Source organism: Brassica oleracea, chromosome C5 (assembly GCF_000695525.1).
Source record: "Brassica oleracea var. oleracea cultivar TO1000 chromosome C5, BOL, whole genome shotgun sequence".
NCBI classification, from domain to species: domain Eukaryota; kingdom Viridiplantae; phylum Streptophyta; class Magnoliopsida; order Brassicales; family Brassicaceae; genus Brassica; species Brassica oleracea.
The window spans coordinates 40076524-40094038 of NC_027752.1; the positions used below are offsets into that span (position 1 = coordinate 40076524).

General features: G+C 34.5%; 2 protein-coding genes and 1 long non-coding RNA gene across 4 annotated transcripts; 2 read left to right on the plus strand and 1 right to left on the minus strand.

Annotated features, from left to right (window-relative positions):
- The first annotated feature begins 4429 nt into the window (after positions 1 to 4429).
- LOC106293690 (geranylgeranyl pyrophosphate synthase 9, chloroplastic-like) lies at positions 4430 to 5813 on the plus strand. Its single transcript, XM_013729353.1, has 2 exons — positions 4430 to 4918; positions 5132 to 5813. Exons 1-2 carry the CDS (start codon positions 4430 to 4432, stop codon positions 5720 to 5722), a joined length of 1080 nt encoding a protein of 359 aa, XP_013584807.1. The 3' UTR covers positions 5723 to 5813.
- Positions 5814 to 6379: 566 nt separating this feature from the next.
- Positions 6380 to 16823, plus strand: LOC106293606. 2 transcript variants are annotated; one of them, XR_001260557.1, is made up of 7 exons: positions 6380 to 6464; positions 6559 to 6639; positions 6927 to 6961; positions 7072 to 7147; positions 7252 to 7540; positions 16124 to 16322; positions 16520 to 16823. It is a non-coding gene; the product is annotated as an uncharacterized LOC106293606 (long non-coding RNA). The 2 variants fall into 2 exon arrangements; XR_001260556.1 differs by having other exon boundaries at positions 6890 to 6961; positions 16520 to 16822.
- Positions 7764 to 12512, minus strand: LOC106293605. Its single transcript, XM_013729281.1, has 6 exons — positions 12127 to 12512; positions 11099 to 12045; positions 10363 to 10945; positions 9598 to 10253; positions 8430 to 9506; positions 7764 to 8338 (listed from the first exon to the last, which is right to left on the minus strand). Exons 1-6 carry the CDS (start codon positions 12510 to 12512, stop codon positions 7764 to 7766), a joined length of 4224 nt encoding a protein of 1407 aa, XP_013584735.1.
- Positions 16824 to 17515: the final 692 nt, after the last annotated feature.

Here is a 17515-nt window from a genome sequence, read left to right on the forward strand (position 1 = left end):
CGTAGCTTTTATTTAAGGAAAGAATACACACTTCCTATATTTTAGGTTAATATAATGTTCTTTAGTGTTATATAATTATGGAATAATGTGACACCATTAGATTAAACTATACTTTATATTAGATGCTCTAGAATTCTTTGAAATGGAATTTAGAAGTCATTTAGAGTGTCACCTAGGATTTGAGATTTTTTTTTTAATTAATACAAAATTAAAGTTCTAATTTTTCAAATGCTTCTCAATTAATACATAGGGGATACGTAGGATGTTCTATTTCTATGTAGCTTTAAAGTTTTAGCTTTAATTTCGGGGTCGTTTGACGATATGCTATGATAAGGTACGTGTCACATGTGGGTGTTGGACGTCGGAGAAGAAATGATTTGACCGAATAAATGAGATTCGAAGCATTATAGAAGCATTAGCACGAGTGGTGGACCGACCCACCCCATTTTCATCGCATCAATTATCGATTGGTTCACATGCTTCCACCTCTGCTTGCGTCTTCTTTAATGTTCTCCAATTATTCCCCAAGACTTGTTGAACTATAATTCTACAATAACCTTTTGTATTTTGATGATAATTTTTTCATCAGTTTTCATGAACTTTTTCCGTTCGTAGTTATTAGAGGCCAAATTCATATTCGTTTTCCATTCGTCAGCAATGATGCCAACAGGTTATAGTGATCATCAACAACAACATCTGGTTTGATTATATATTTATATTCGAACAGTCACCAACGGCATCAACAGACTTCAAAAGTAATCGTTGAATCAAATTTTGATTCAATATATACAATGTACGTAACTTATGAAATTATAATACGAATTATTAGGCCTGGGCAAAATAACCGGAACCGAAGAACCGAACCGGAACCGAATCGAAATACCCGAAACCGGAACCGGACTAATACCCTCAAATACCCGAACGGTTCCTATATTTTTATATCCGAAATAACCGAACCGAACCGAGAACCGAACGGGTATCCGAATATATAAAAATATTAATTATATATACATATAACATCACTAAATATATATTTTTAATTTAAAATTCTATTAAAAGTATCTGAAAATAGTTAAGGATAACTAAATTATTATAAAGTATCCAAATTACCCGAAAGTATCCGAAACTATCCGAATAGTTTTATCCGAAATATCCAAAGTAATCCGAAATATCCAAATTTTTTATCTAAATCATCATAATTATTTGATATTTTACCCTAAATAACCGATATTTTATCCAAATTATCCGAACTACCCGAACTATCCGAACCCGAACCGGATCCAAATGAGAACCGAACTTTTTCCGGATATTTTCCGGTTCCTACATTTACTATCCGAACCGAACCGAACCCGAAACTATCCGAACCGAACCGAACCGAACCGAACCGAAAATAGGTCAAGTACTAAATGGATCATGTAGTCCATATCCGAACTACCCGAAACCCGAAATACCCGAACAGAACCGAACCGATATCCGAAATGCCCAGGCCTACGAATTATTATTCAAATCCCAAAAAGTTGTGTATTCCAACACAACACGAATTTTGAGTTGATGGTAAAGTCGTTCTGTATAGATTTACAAGCATATATCATATCGTCAAACCACGTCAAAGCATTATTATCGTAATCTACACTCTCGTTTTGTTCCCTTGTAGTCTCTCCTAATGACTGCATAAATTATTTTTCATTTATACTCTTTCTGTTTCTAAATAATGCATGTTTTAGATTTTTCACAAATATTAAAATAAATTTATTAACTATCAATGCATTAACTTTTAAAGTTATAACAATTTCCCATAAATTTAAACTAATAGTAAGTCAATAAATCCAAAATTGTCAATTAACATTTTTTTAAGTTTACAACTCATTATTAAAAATACATAAAAATCTAAAACATTGATTTTTTAGAACCAAGTAAAAAGTGCTAGAACATTGATTATTTAGCAACAGAGAGAATATTAATTAAGTTGATATTGTTGCACTATTGGAAGCATCCCAGGTTAATCAAATCATTCATAGTTTTTTTTTTTGGGATAAAATCTTGTCTATAATTTACGATTCATTATTAAAAATACATAAAAATCTAAAACATTGATCTTTTAGAACCAAGTAAAAAATGCTAGAACATTGATTATTTAGCAACAAAGAGAGTATTAATTAAGCTGATATTGTTTCACTATTGGAAGCATTAATCAAATCATTAATAGGTTTTTTTTTTGGATAAAATCTCGTCTATAGTTTACTCTAAAAACTTTGGCATATAAACAAATTTCTTCTTTTTTGGGGGGCTCAGAAAATCTAAAAGAAAAACTTCTAATATAATTTGACAAATAAATATCATTTTCTTAACACCAAGACAAAAAAATATTTTATAGACATTTTTAATGTTGAAATATAATAAGCAACTAAGCAAGTATCATTTCAGGAAAAGAAAACTAGGAAAAGAATAGAGTTGATTACGCTAAGAGACACTTTTTGACTTTCTATTACACCTAGAGACACTTCTTACATGTGACACACTTTGTTGTGGGCCAGCAACAGATTATGGACAATTTTGCCCTTAATGGAATGAACACTTGTGGATGGGTGATTTGTGGAACGAGTGATGCGTGGTTGGGTGATTTGTGGATGGGTGATGTGTGGATGAGTGATGTTAATGTGTTTATAATAGATAACGTGGACAAACTCTCTGTTTTGATTCCATAAAACTATACAACAATACGTGGACATGGACTCATGTTACTAAAACTATACCATAAAACGTGGACAATGACTCTATTATCTCCAATACAAACACTTGACTTCGTCAGCTCAATTGATAAATTATCTGCAATTAAACTTCAATCAAAATGAGAAAGAGATGATATTGTGAGTATGAGCGGAGAGAAAAATCGAAAAAGCGTTTACCTTTTGTCGGAGAGTAATAGATCTTGCATGTCATAGAATTCTGATCTAAGGAATTTGCGCTTTGTCATGATGTGGATGGATGTAATTTTGATTAGAGTTGAATTTAGATTCCGACCTGATGAATGGAATTGAAGGAATATTGTTCATGTCCACAACTAGTTTATAATTATGTTAAGATGTTCATGTCCACAACTAATTTATAATTCTGTTAAGATGTTCATGTCCACAACTAATTTATAATTCTGTTAAGATGTTCATGTCCACAACTAATTTATAATTCTGTTAAGATGTTCATGTCCACAACTAATTTATAATTCTGTTAAGATGTTCATGTCCACAACTAATTTATAATTCTGTTAAGATGTTCATGTCCACAACTAATTTATAATTCTGTTAAGATGTTCATGTCCACAACTAATTTATAATTCTGTTAAGATGTTATAAGAGTATTTTGACAAAAGAAAGTGTCTCTCAAGTGATAAGTTTTTTGTAGTGTAATTTGGACATGAAAAATTGTCTATAAAAAATTCAAAAGAATAAGACACATTCCGTAGAAAGGAAAGAAAGCAAAATAGATGCCATGCCTTGTTGAAACCTTCTAAAGCAGCTGGAAGGTTTCGCGTTGATAGAGCCTTAAACGTTTCCCGCCATTTCGTCCTCAGTAAAGTCACGTGACTAACTAACTAATGTGGGAGTTTAAACGACATGGCTTTCTCTGCAGATACATCTTCTCTGGCGTTCTCTCTTCCGAATTCCTAAGCTCAAGTAGGAAACTTAGAACTCACGCAATCATCCGAAACATGTGCTGTACATCTATAACTGATATGGTTGTTTCAAAGATAGGTTTGGTTTTGTTTCTCAAAAGTTGAGACACGAGGAGATGTCAGTTTGCCAATTCTAGCACCTTCGCTCGCTCTTATTACATTGTGTTTATGCTTCAGTTTCCATCTTTTTGGACGTTATCTTATTACATTGTGTTTCTCTCGCAGACCAAGAGCTTAGCTTGGTTTCGTGCCTACAATGCCCCTGAACGTATTCTTCTAGCTAGAACAAATCAAATTTGATCTGTGTGTTTACTTACTCTAATCAGCTAGCCCAGAAGTTAAGACACTCTTAATAATCTAAGATCATATCTTCACATATTTTTCTTACATGCTCCTTCACAATGTCTTGACTAAGGATTGGGAAAATACCTCATGATGCTCTATGATCAGACTTCACAAACTCTGTATCTCAAAAGTCAATTTTTGTTTTTAGAATTTCCTGTAATAACTAAACACTGGTCGATGAATTTAGTTATTCAAATTATTATTACAACTTACCTTATATATATATGAACATAGATCGTGACTTTTCATCCAACGATTTGTTGAATATTCATATTATCTTGTTTATACAATTTAAAATAACAAGAAAGACGTTGACCTTCATTGCTTCCAGTTCCAAGAAACCTATTAAAATTTTCACATGCTCTTAATGGGCAAACCCAATTATAAAATTGTATTAGAGAAAGTGGATCAGCAATGGCGACTGTTCATCTCAGCTCATCATCCCTCTTCATACAATTCAAAGGAAGAAGATACAACTCCATACCCTCCGTCAAGAGTCTTCAAAAACGCAACGTTTTGTCTATCTCATCTGCTCTCACGTCACGAGGTGGAGACATGATTACACCACACGGTAAAGGAAATGATCACAACTCCTCCACCTTTGACTTCAAGTCATATATGACCCGTAAAGCCGAATCTGTGAACGCTGCTCTAGACGTTTGCGTACCGCTTCTGAAACCCCTTACGATTCAAGAGGCGGTGCGGTACTCATTGCTAGCTGGTGGAAAACGCGTGAGGCCTCTGCTCTGTATTGCTGCCTGCGAGCTTGTGGGTGGCGACGAGGCTAGTGCCATGTCAGCAGCTTGCGCGGTGGAGATGATACACACGAGCTCTCTTATTCATGACGACCTTCCCTGCATGGACAATGCTGATCTCCGCAGAGGCAAGCCAACCAACCACAAGGTGCGTAGTAAATCATATGAAAGGCTCGAAGAAAAGCTCACTAGTTCACTAGTGTATCGTGTTAAGTTAGATGAACTTCCAAACTAAAACCAATTGATGATAAATTGATTGATCTATATACTAGTTAATATCCGTTGCAACTTTCAATGCATATATCCTTCCTTGATGCTAATGTTTGCTAACTAGTATTGAACCATTTTATGCTCAAACAAGGTATTTGGAGAAGACATGGCAGTTCTGGCGGGTGATGCACTCCTTGCTTTGGCTTTTGAGAACATGACGGTCGTGTCAAGTGGTTTGGTCGCTCTGGAGAGGACGGTTCGAGCAGTAACTGAGCTGGCAAAGGCCATAGGGATGAAAGGGCTTGTAGCTGGGCAAATGGTTGACCTACGCAGCCAAGGGTTAAATCCAGAGGATGCTGGCTTGGAGCGTCTAGAGTTCATCCACCTTCACAAAACGGCTGCACTGTTGGAGGCATCGGCAGTTTTAGGGGTTATAATGGGAAGTGGGACGGATGAAGAGATTAAGAGGCTTAGAAAGTACGCGAGATGTATTGGGTTACTGTTTCAAGTGGTTGATGATATTCTTGACGTAACAAAATCTACTGAGGAATTGGGTAAGAGCGCCGGGAAAGACGTTATGGCTGGAAAACTAACGTATCCGAGGTTGATTGGTTTGGAGAAATCCAGGGAACTTGCGGAGACGTTGAGCAGAGAAGCAGAGGAACAGCTTCTAGGGTTTGATCCGAATAAGGCGGCGCCTCTGGTGGCTTTGGCTAGCTACATTGCTGGCAGACACAACTGATCTTTCGCAATAATTGATCACATGCTCAATGTATCTAATGTCCGAAGTCCAAACAAGTTTGTTTTGTTTACATTCTGGTCTTTTTTTAATGAATTTACTAGATTCTGACCCGCGCTTAAAAAGCGCGGGTATTTTTTGGTTGACCGTAAAGCTAAATATTATTTAAATTTAAACTTACTATTATATATCTATAATATTTAAAAGCTGTTATATTATTATTATTTTCATCTGCTCAGTCTTGTACAATATTTTCATTGAATTTTCATATCCGAGTCAGACTTGTAGTCGAACCGATGGATCTATTTACTCGTATATAAGTGAGGGTAGGATATAATAAAACGAACATGGTAAAAATACCTCACAATAATATTAATCTTTTTGAGACAATTGTTTTATTAGTAGAAATCTATAATATAAAATAAATGATCTGTTTACATTTATTATTTTTTACAATTCTGTTTACATGTATTTATGTATTAATTGGTGTTCAAAATATTGTATTTTTTTAAAGAAGTAATTGAAAGTGGGTCTGAAGTTAAATGGGATTAAAATTGTTTTTAACTTAAATGGGTTTAGTAGTAAAAATCGATTTGTTAAGTTAAGGGCCCAAGCCCATCAAAAAATTTGTACCTGCCGACAAGAAAGGATTAAGCTCGTCTCTTGTTTTGACAGATTGAAACTCTAAAAAAAAAAATTCGGAGATGGCGATTCCCGTCCACTCGTTCCTCTCGGATTTGATCTGGTATTATCTCTTCTTCCTACAGATCGAACAGAGTCAAACTCTTCCATATCTGATTTTGTATACACGGAGATCTAACTTTCAAAAATAATTTCAGGTGTTGGGTCCATGTGATTTCCGATGACTTCCGAGTACAAATCGGTCAGATTGTAATACTGAAACAATACCCGACAAACATGTAAGCGTTCGCTGTTTGAATGATAAATTTTTTTTTATCGTTGTATAAAAAATCATTGTTGGTTCTTATTACACGAATCTATATTTGCTGCAATAAATAATTATTTCTGTTTAGTTAATATATTTTGGTTTCTAATTATCCTCTTCAGCACAAGTTATTAGATATCTATAACGAAGAAAATCAAATATGTAAGATTCATATACATCAATTGATGTATATTAATTGATATTTTTTCCCGGTCATCTTATAGGTTCTTATTTTTATATGCATGGCAAATATGGATCAAGTCTTTATTTAGGTGAACATTATCAAATGTGAGAAGGTAAACATATACTTGTTTTTCTTCGTTTGTTTTGTAAATAGAATGACATCTACACTTCAAAATTATAATTTCCAATTTTTTCATGTTTTGACAAACAATTGGATGCGAAGGATATATTCTAAAAGAGCAGATGAATCACCAAACTAAAAAGTCAGAGCAGATGAATCACCAATGTCAAAAGTCAGTGTAAGTGAATATTTCAAATATTTTTTTTGTTAAGAATATAACAACTGTTTCAGAAAACAGAATTACATCAACACTTTGAGATTCTAATTTCAAATTTGTTTCAGGTATTTACAATCAAGATTCAAACTCGTTTTAAAGAGCTGGAAAGGCATTTATAATATAGACCATGATGATTCAAAGTCAATAATAAGGAGATAAGTCGAACTTTTTATAATATATTCTTTTAGTAGTTGGGTCAAGTTGCTAACTTTTGATGAAACATCCTCTATGTTGTTATGCTTATGGTTCTTAGTTTTGATTGTAGGATTTAAAAAACATAATCATCGTATAGTAAACTGACATCAACATCTATTTGGAGAAGATCAGAACGCGTATACACTCCTATTATTAACTGTAAGTTGTTCTAATTACTTGATAGTATTGAACAATAGGAATGGAATTTTATCGGTAGTTAGGTATCAAACCGGAGCTTGCTTGATTTCTTGAAATGAATGAATGCTTTTATTGAAAATAATAAAACTTGCAAAGCATTATAAATATTGTTTTCCAAAATTAAATACTGTATGCAACCCAAATAGATAGTTCAACAAAAGAAAACAACAAAGTAAAGATAAAATCAGAGATTCTGGAAAATCTCTTTGAAAACAACGTTCATTGTTTGTTTCTGAGGCTTTCCCTCATCGTCCACAATCAAAATCTTTAGCCCCTTCTTAGATGTCACTCTTGAGATAGCCACGTACAATTGACCATGAGAAAACACAGGCCTTGGTAGATAAATGCCAACTTCTGATAGTGATTGCCCCTGACTCTTATTAATTGTAATGGCAAAAGCCACAGCAATAGGTAGTTGCCTCCTTTTCATCTTGAAAGGCAACTTTTTGTCAGTAGGGGTAATAGCAAGCCTAGGAATAAGAACAATTCGCCCAACCTTATCTCCTGTAATCACTTTCGCCTTAATCACAAAATCATACATCTCTGTAATCTGAAGTCGAGTCCCATTCATTAATCCGCCAGTAGGATCTATGTTTCTTAGCAACATTATAGGACAACCGATTTTCAAACGAAGACTGTGATTTGGCAAACCTGATACTTTGATGGTGTTTAAAAAATCTGGAGTGAGAGCTTGGTCACTTTTCCCAAATTTATCAGAAGCATCAATCGAATCAGAACTTGCGTAGATTCTTTCCTCACCTGTTAAAAAAAAAAACAGACAAATTAATCAATCAACTGCGATCAAATATATAAGAACAATAGATTATAAATTATGAGAAAAATAACAAACCATCAAGGCTATCCAACATGTGCTGATTAATCTTGTCTACATCTTCATTAGTAGGACAAAGTATAGCTCTTTCTTGAAAAAACTTAGGCTCTTTATTCTGCTGCAAAGATATTGAATCCCCATAAACAGCTTTGCTTATAGACTCAATTGGATCATTTGCATCAAGAATAAGAAACTCCTCTGGAATATCGATTAAAGCCTCTCCATCGTTACCTTGCCCAATGTTTCCATCTCCAACATCTAATATCCACTGAGAAAACTCATGTAAATCTTTTGCTTCTTCAGGAGACAAATTGTTGGACATTAGCCTCATGTTCTTTGTTAGCCTCAACACTTTTACATGCTTCCAAAGATAAGAGGAATTTAAAGAAGCCAAAACAATTTCAGCTCTTCCTGCTCCATGAATGACAGGCAACACTTGTCTAAAATCCCCTCCTAGGACAACTACTTTTCCAGCAAAAGGTAAATTGTCCTTGTTCCCAATAATGTCAGTCAAGCTTCTATCCAATGATTCGAAACAATGCTTGCTCATCATTGGTGCCTCGTCCCAGATGATCAAAGAAGATTCTTTAATCAAATTTGCTTGATCAGATCCTTTAATTAGTGTGCAAGTTGAAAAATCATCTGGGTTGATTGGTATTCCAAATCTAGAATGTGCTGTCCTTCCTCCTGGTAGAAGTAGTGAAGCTATCCCACTTGATGCAACATTCAAACAAATTTCTCCTCTGTATCTAATAGCAGCAGACAACAATCTCCACAAGAAAGTTTTTCCAGTTCCACCAAAGCCATACACAAAAAAAACGCCTCCTTTCTTCTCTATGACAGCACTAAGAACCTCATCATAAATCTTTCTTTGTTCGTCTGTCATTTTAACAAAGTTCTGATCATGATCAGCTTTTAACTGCTCTCTGTCATAAGCAAGCTCATCCATAATCAAGACATTCTCCTTATGAGTTAGATCAGATATTGGCTTTGGCATTTTCTCCCAGGCTTCCAGAGAAGTACCATTCCTCTTCAAAATCTTCTCAATCTCGTGAAGAGTAAGCTGTTTTATCTCCTCGTCAGTCGAACATAGATCTACATAACAAAAATAACCATATTCAAACTTTTAAAGTTACTCAGGAATAATAGGAGTGTATTATGCTAACGATTGAAAAGTTAATCATACCTGGTCTGTTTAATAGCTTCCTACGACGATACAAAATGTCATCAGATAGAAATTCCCAAGTGTTTTCCCAAACAACTTCTGGCTTCGATAGACTATTTGACATGAGCATGATCACAAAACACTGGCGCATATATGATGCTGAACCTGTAAAACTTGTCCTCACAATATCGTCAATATATTCTTGATCATCTTCCAACAAACCCCGAGCAAAGCACGTCTCTTTGTAATCTGGATACTGAACATTGTTAAATGTTTTGATTTCCTCAAAAGATGTAGGACCCCTTACAATGTTCAGCAAGACTCTAAGGTAGTAGGCCTGTTCTATTTTCCGTGGTGCGTAGTTGATTCTGCCAATACTGTATCCTCTCTTTCTATCAGTAAACTTCCGCTGTTTTTTATTCCAAATAAACTTTGTTGGAATTTCAGCTAGAGTCATCTTCCTTGCAACCTCACTGATTTTGTTTAGTTCAAACCATCCCATGAACATTGTATTCTCGATAAGCACGCGACTGGTAACTTCATCATAGGTGTCATCATCTTTGAAAATGACAATCTGCTTTCCCGGTAAATGAAATTGTATCCTCTCAACTGGCATGGATCGATGGTGTATATTAAACTTAAATGTTCTCCATGCACCTTCCGAAGCAGATACATATCTGCATATGCGTGTCAAAAACATTTAGTTAGCCATAACTACTCAACGTAGTCAAAGTTTAGAAATGTCATAGTTTGTTCCATAGATATACGAAACTAATATTCATGTACCTGCAGTTGAAGAAATCCTTAATTTCATTTTTTTTCTCTTCTGTTACTGCTCCATCAGTACCGCTAGTCGCAGTTGAAGGATTTTCCACGACTACAGTACAACGATCTTGTCCTTTATTAATATACTTAAATAAGTATTTGATTGAACCAGTCTGATTACACCATTCGACATTGATGTGAGCTCGATAACGAAGCGACAGATCTCTGTTATAAGGAATGACATATCTGTTGTCACATTTGAAGCCATGTTTCTCAATGAAGCGATCAGGCTGTTCTCTTCTTCTGTAGATAGGAAATCCTTCTTTGTTGACAGTAGTCTTCTCAACGTGAGTTTTAGGATATAGCTTAGAGCATTTTCCATTCTCCATGCAAGGGGACTTCATGTTAACAGCTCCACAAGGACCATGAATCATCATATCTTTCACAACTTCGTAAAGCTCCGGGTCTTTCTCTTTATCTGGAATTTCAGCCGAAATGATCCTATCAATGTCTGCAGTAGTCGAAAATTTTGACCCAGGAGCCATAAATAGCAGAATGTGAGCATGAGGAAGACCCCGCTTTTGAAATTCAATAGTATACATGGCTGCATATCAAGAGTACAAAAATAAGCATCAGGAAGTAGACAAATGTATCAATATTTAAAGTATACAATGTTGCATATCAAGATAACGAAATAAGCATCTGGAAAATGACATCTATAACAATATTGGAAAAAAATAAAAGTAGACAAACTCACATGCCACAGTCTTTCCCAATAGCTGCTTATCTGTTAAATCCATCATCAGGGAATCAAGTTTACACTTGAACAATCTGCAGATAATCTCAGGTCTGTCGTCTGCAGTGAGTTTGCGAGGCTCCAAATACCTGATTATTTCTGCCCATTTTGGATTGCAAGTAAAGGTTATAAACAGATCAGGAAACCCAAAATGTTTGCAAACCGCCATGGCATCCAAATACATATTTTTCATGTATCTTGGTCCTCCAGTAAATGAGGCTGGCAATAGATATCGACTTCCCTGATCGTGCATATCAATTTTCCCCTCATTCTCAGCTTGTTGTATAGAGTCAAAGCTATCTGATCTTAAACACTTCTGATTCAATCGCAGATAACGCAGCCTGTTAGACTCTATCGTAGTGTAGCCATCCACCAAAAATTGCTGAAACAACCTCTTAGAATGTAAAAGAGTATGACACTCGTTCTCCCTTTCATGAAGCCGAAATGCATACCATTGTCTCATACTGATAGTCTGTCTCTTATGCTGGGCTGTAGCATCAGTTGTTCTTTTTTTAATACCAAGTCTAAATCCATCTTCTCCGTAAGTAAAAATGAGAGGATATTGAAGTGCCAGATAAGATGGATGTATTTCGCTGATTCTTTTAAGAAATCCTGTTTGCTTCTCTTCTAAAACAATATCTCTTTTATCCATGTCCAAATTGAAATCTCCTGGAATCAATGCAGCAACCTCGGACGCAGTAGGAGTATCATATGTCCTTCCGTCTTTTTCTCGACTACTTACAATCCTCATATGCAATGTCTCCTCTGGACAAGTGTTAAACCTTTCCCTGGCTGTCCTAAACTGATGAACATATGGATTCACTTCGTCAAGCATCTTCACAAGTCGTTCAATAACTTGTTTCCTCAATCTCTCCTTTTTAGCCTTCTCTTGCTTTGTTTTATATTTCCTGTGACAACAATTGTAAGTTCAGTTAAGATGATGGTTAATGCGCGAGTTAGAAGAAATTGTTTATGTAATATATACATACCCGATAATCGATGATCTATTCTGTATTTCGTTATCAGTGTCAACAATATAGAGCTGGCCAAACTTAGGATCTTCTCCAGGTGGTGGTTTTAAACTACCCATTAAATGGTAATTCTCTCCTTGAAGAACAACCATTTTTGGTCCAGATCCTTGTGGTGCTGATCTATCAATTTTACCACCAAGAGAAGTAAAAGAGAAAACCATATTGATTTGCCTGATATTTTCCCTATAGTATTTGCTGATCTCATCGTTATCTGTATGCAATTTCTTAAGAATCTCTGGTGACTGCTTCAATAATGGCAACTGAACCTGACCTTGGCCACAACATAAAGCGAACTTAGGTTTTTTGTTCTGCTTTTTTTTCTCAATGCGTTCTCCATACCACATTATTGCGCCACAGTGTTCACATTTAAAAGTTGGATCACCTTCATCAACGTATTCTGCGATTTTAATAAGGAAGACATCACGATAACATTCAAAATTGATTTTCCAAAATTTAATCTGTAGCTACGTAGGAAAATAACATGTATATAACCTGTCTTTTTCGATGATGATTCTTCTTTAACTCTTGGCTTTCTCCCTATTAAGTATAGAAACACTGGTCAGTGATTCACAAAAAACGAAAGCACAAAACATGTTATAGTCAAAATGTTTTATACGACAGTATTACCCTGGCGTTTGATATTCGTCCATCCCTTCTTCAGAGGCTTATCTTGGAAGATATTTTGAAACATAGTTGCCATTTTCAAAACCTGAGCTCTCTGATCATCTTGCACTGTCTGGACACTTATATCTTCTTGGGGCTGGGCTGTTGTCTCCGGATCAGAATGATCTTCATAATTTGTTTCTTCCTCTTCAGAACTGATATCATAAATCTGGAAACCTTGATCTAAACATTTATTATCAAAGTATTAGTACTGCTGACTTCCAATATAACTCACTTTCATTGTAATATAGATTAATACCTTCGAATGGACTCAGATAGTCTGAATTGTTCACTATGCTGGTTTCATCTATAGAAACTTGTTGTCCTTTTCGGCATGATCTCGTTGCAATATGTTTCTGAGTAGAATTCGTCTTTGAGAATTCTTTCAATAGATTTGTTGGACAAATATCAAAACACCTTCTTTTGCTTGAAGTGTTTGAGTCATTTATAGAGCTACGACCTTCATAGGCTTGCCAAGTTAAACCTAGGAAAAAAAACGGTAGATGACATATCTAAAGTTGTGTTGTTCAGTGGTCTTGTGTTTGGTGATCTTACCTGATGTGTTTACATTTTCTAGTCTTTGTGAAGTAGATGGCCTTGTCCTGTTACTCAGATTAACTGATACAAAAGACAAAATCACGAGTATACAACATTATACCAACTTCAAAGACTATTAAGAACTAAGTAATGGGTATATATTCTAAAATCCTTGCCTCTCGATGATTCTGTTTGTGTGTGAACAGATTGAGTATGGTTAAAAACACCAGATTGCGGTTCACTTGGTGTATCGCGATTGGTATTTGTAACATCACTCAACACCCTGCAGAAAACCCTTTTCAAAGGCAATACTCCAGATCTTTTATCAGTTTGTTGAGGAGTAAAGTTATTTTCTGAACTCTGTGGGGAAACGCTACTTCTCAAAAAATTTTGTGATGATTTTGGTTTAGGAATTCTCCCATTCGTATTGTTGATGTCGTCCTCCATTGGAACAAAATGTTTGAAGAAAAAAGAGGTTGATAGAAAATAAGGTTAATGTAGGTTAGATAAAAACTTAAAATGTTTAGAAAATAAATAAACCCCACTTTTTAAGGAAAACTGAATCGTAAATAACATATTTGTCAATTTTATTAAAACAGTTCTATATATCAAACACGATTTTTAATGACAGGTAACACACCTTCCTAAAATATTTTAATAATAATCACTTTGTTTTTTTTTTAAACCATAACATTGTAGACAATCTTATGGTTTCAATCACGTTATTGCCTCATCGTTTTTTTATTTTTTTGAAAATTGTACTTCATGAATGAAAAGCTCTTATTATTTTAAATCCAAAATGGAACAAAAATAAAATGGAAAACCAGAAAACAACACTTTTTATTTTATTCTAAGAACATATGCTGAAACTTAAACAACAAAGCCATCTTCTTTTGCTCCATCACTTCTTCTCCTTCTTAATCACTTTAGTGCATAGCTTTTTCGAAGTAGATGTCTTATCAGGCGTGTCTTTGTTTTCTTCATTCTTGCGTTTGGAAGGCGTAGATGCAGCTTCATTAGGTTCATTGTCTTGTAGCAAAAGCGGTGCCTACATGTCAAAATCATTATAGTGATATAAGTATAACATGTTCAACCAAATAGTCAAAGAACATAGGGTCATAAACATGTCTGACCTCAGATACAAAACTGCTAGAAGGAGCAGAACCAGATTCTGAGTTGTCACCAATCTTTAGTAACTTTAGATCTTTCCAAACCTTACCAACTTTGTAGCATACCCCTTCAGCAGATGAATTGTCCTTTTCAACGTAAACTCCAAATGTAAATGTTTGACCAATCAAAGTTGTAATTGCATCAGGAAAATCAGCATCTTCTTCTAGCTGTATGAACCGAAATTTAACTTAGTAATATTTTACAAAGAAATGTCATCTTTAACATGCCGATTGTCAATATAATAAAGAAATTGGCTTACTTCATCTAATGAACCATTAAGTAGGTATTCAGCAGATTGAGGAACAATCACTTTAGCAATCGAATCCAACAACATAAAAGATGATTCACCAGTGTCATCTTTAACCATCAAATGAATTTTAAATCTGTAAAGCCAAAATCAAAATCAAATTCTCAGCATTCAATATGGTTAAAAAAACAGCAAGAGTGATAAATATTAAATTATTTTCTGAACTCACTGTGGTTTTACAGAATACACCAATTTTTGGCATGTCTCACACCACCACACATATTTCAGTACATCTTTACCGTTCACTCTCTTGACAGTTTTTGACTCTTGAAAAACCTTCTTGTTGCAATCGAAGCAACCAAACAAATACCAACCCCAATCGGTATCAATGTCACATATAGTTGCAATAACTCTGCATGGTTCAACCTTCACGAAAATTCAAAATTAGGCATCAGATTACTAATTCTTAATACCAAATATATAATATTATATATAATATTACCTCAGTAGATTCAACCAACTCTGCAAGATTTTTCTCCTGGCATTGCATCCACTTGTGGCTGACCAATTTTTTATCCAATTTGTTATCGCCTGAATCGGATATGGTGATGGCTAGACTGTCACCAGAATCACTGAAAAAAATCGTATTTGTAAGTAATATACATTACGTTTTCAATAAATATATTAGAAAAATATAGATCAGGAATGACAAATCACATTTTTCTAAATGCTTGTGCTTCCTGTATGTCTGGATTGATGAAGATTTTACTTGAATCATAAGCATTTGAGATTTGGACTTCTCCTATCATTGTTGAACAATTTGAATGTTATTTGTCACAAAACAAAAAAAAACGTGAATATAGGATATAATCTGATTTATAGGACATTATTTTTATAGTATTGATACCTCTAAAATGACCAATCTTAGCGAATCTTAGAAGGCATACAATAAACCCATCTTCAGCTTCTTGGCAAGCATTGTAAACATTCTCAGCATATGTCCCCCAAAGGCAGCAAGGCAACCTTAGATCACTTTATTTACAAACAAAAAAAAAGACAACTAATTAGAGCTTATATATCTTAAAAACGGGTCAAAATCCAAAGGTGGTGTTGAATTCACTCACTTAATGTCTCTAAGTGTAAACTCCAACTTTTTCCTTTCTTTTCCTCCAGTACAATGAACTGTATCAAGATCACCCAAGTCCAAAACCTGTCCAATTAAATCTGAAAAAAAAACACAATGCATATGATTATCTATCAAACTTTGCTAATATAATCAAAACTTTAAATATATCGAAAATGAATTACCAATAAGGATGTTCGTATTATGCTTGCCAGTTAGTATGGTTTCAAAATCAACCAAATCCAGAAAATTATCATCAATCCGGAGAGTTGACTCCGAGATGTCCGTGTTGTGAAGGAAATTCATTTTCAAAGGATTTTTGGTTGTTCGAAATGTACGGGGAGCATTCGTCAAACTGAAGTTATCAATGTTGATCCACTCTCCAACAGGAACTTTCGTAGCCAACTCATCCATGTAAGTCTTCTTACACGATGCATGAATTTTTGTACCCTAAAAATACCATAGATTCAAAATTTACGTTGATTAGAATATAGACAAAAATCTTGAAAATAACAAAAACATATAAAGAATAACACACTTACATGAGCATCAGAAAGGACTAATTCGAGTGAGTCACCAGCCATTTTAGTCCATTGTCTCCATGAATGCAGAACTTTGACTTGTACCCGATAAGATGTAAAACGTGGTTTGATATCGTTCAAGAAGGTAATCTGCATATTGTTAACCATGATTTTCTGAATCGTTTTTTCTTTTCTTGTGAGGAGTTTGAGTTTGATTTTGATAAAGATGGATGTTAAAGGGTTGAGAGTAAGATTGTATTTATAATATAGGAGGGGTTTATAGTCGATCAACCATAATTGAATATTTTGTAATCAAATTGGTTATCTTATTTTAAGGAATAAAATCTAAGCAAGCATCAATTAGTTATTTTGGTTGATAGATTTTAGGTAAATTGTGTAGTTAGCCGTAATAAATAAACTTGTAGAGGAAGGAATTTAGAATATTGGTTAAGGTAATTACGTGATTGAGAATAATATCATTGATTCTTATTTTATGTTTTTGATATTGGTGATATATGTCTCTTGAGTTTGGTGAGAGGTGGGTTATATAGGATATGAGATGGCGATTTCTGGTTAGATAATAGTCTATTTTATTAAAATGAAATTTGGGTTACAAAGGTCGTAGATGCTGTTATAATAGATATGGTTAGACCAAAAAATGAAAAAAGGAAAAGGTCCAAAATGACTTTCATAGGTAGATTTATTTAAACTCCTTCTCTTTTAATAGTATAGATGTTGTGACCTCTGTGTGTTTTCAGGTTGTATTTTGCTTTTTGAGATCTTAATGTCATATTTCAACAAATATAATGAAGGTTTGCACATGGGAACAAAGCAAGTGGCCAAGTGGGTATACTAAGAATGTGATTATGTGGATTCCCGTTTAAATGAGCCTGATATTTGTGCATAATTTGACAAGAAAACTGAAGTCGATAAAAGCTTTTTTAGATTCATCTGCCGTCTAACGGCTCTGTCATATACATTACAAGATACCTAGTATTCACTGGTATTTACATATCAGTCCCCAATGTTTCGTATTTACATAATAAGATCTCATATTTTCTAATACCCCCCTCAAGTTGGAGTATG

Bases quoted from the DNA above. Each gene is read 5' to 3' on its own strand.
- LOC106293690 (XM_013729353.1), top strand. From the start codon at position 4,430: ATGGCGACTGTTCATCTCAGCTCATCATCCCTCTTCATACAATTCAAA. The intron at 4,919-5,131 runs GTGCGTAGTAAA...TGCTCAAACAAG, and splicing joins GCAAGCCAACCAACCACAAG to GTATTTGGAGAAGACATGGC.
- LOC106293605 (XM_013729281.1), bottom strand. From the start codon at position 12,512: ATGTGGTATGGAGAACGCATTGAGAAAAAAAAGCAGAACAAAAAACCT. The intron at 10,254-10,362 runs GTACATGAATAT...ACGCATATGCAG, and splicing joins AAGGATTTCTTCAACTGCAG to ATATGTATCTGCTTCGGAAG. The intron at 9,507-9,597 runs GTATGATTAACT...TTTGTTATGTAG, and splicing joins GAAGCTATTAAACAGACCAG to ATCTATGTTCGACTGACGAG.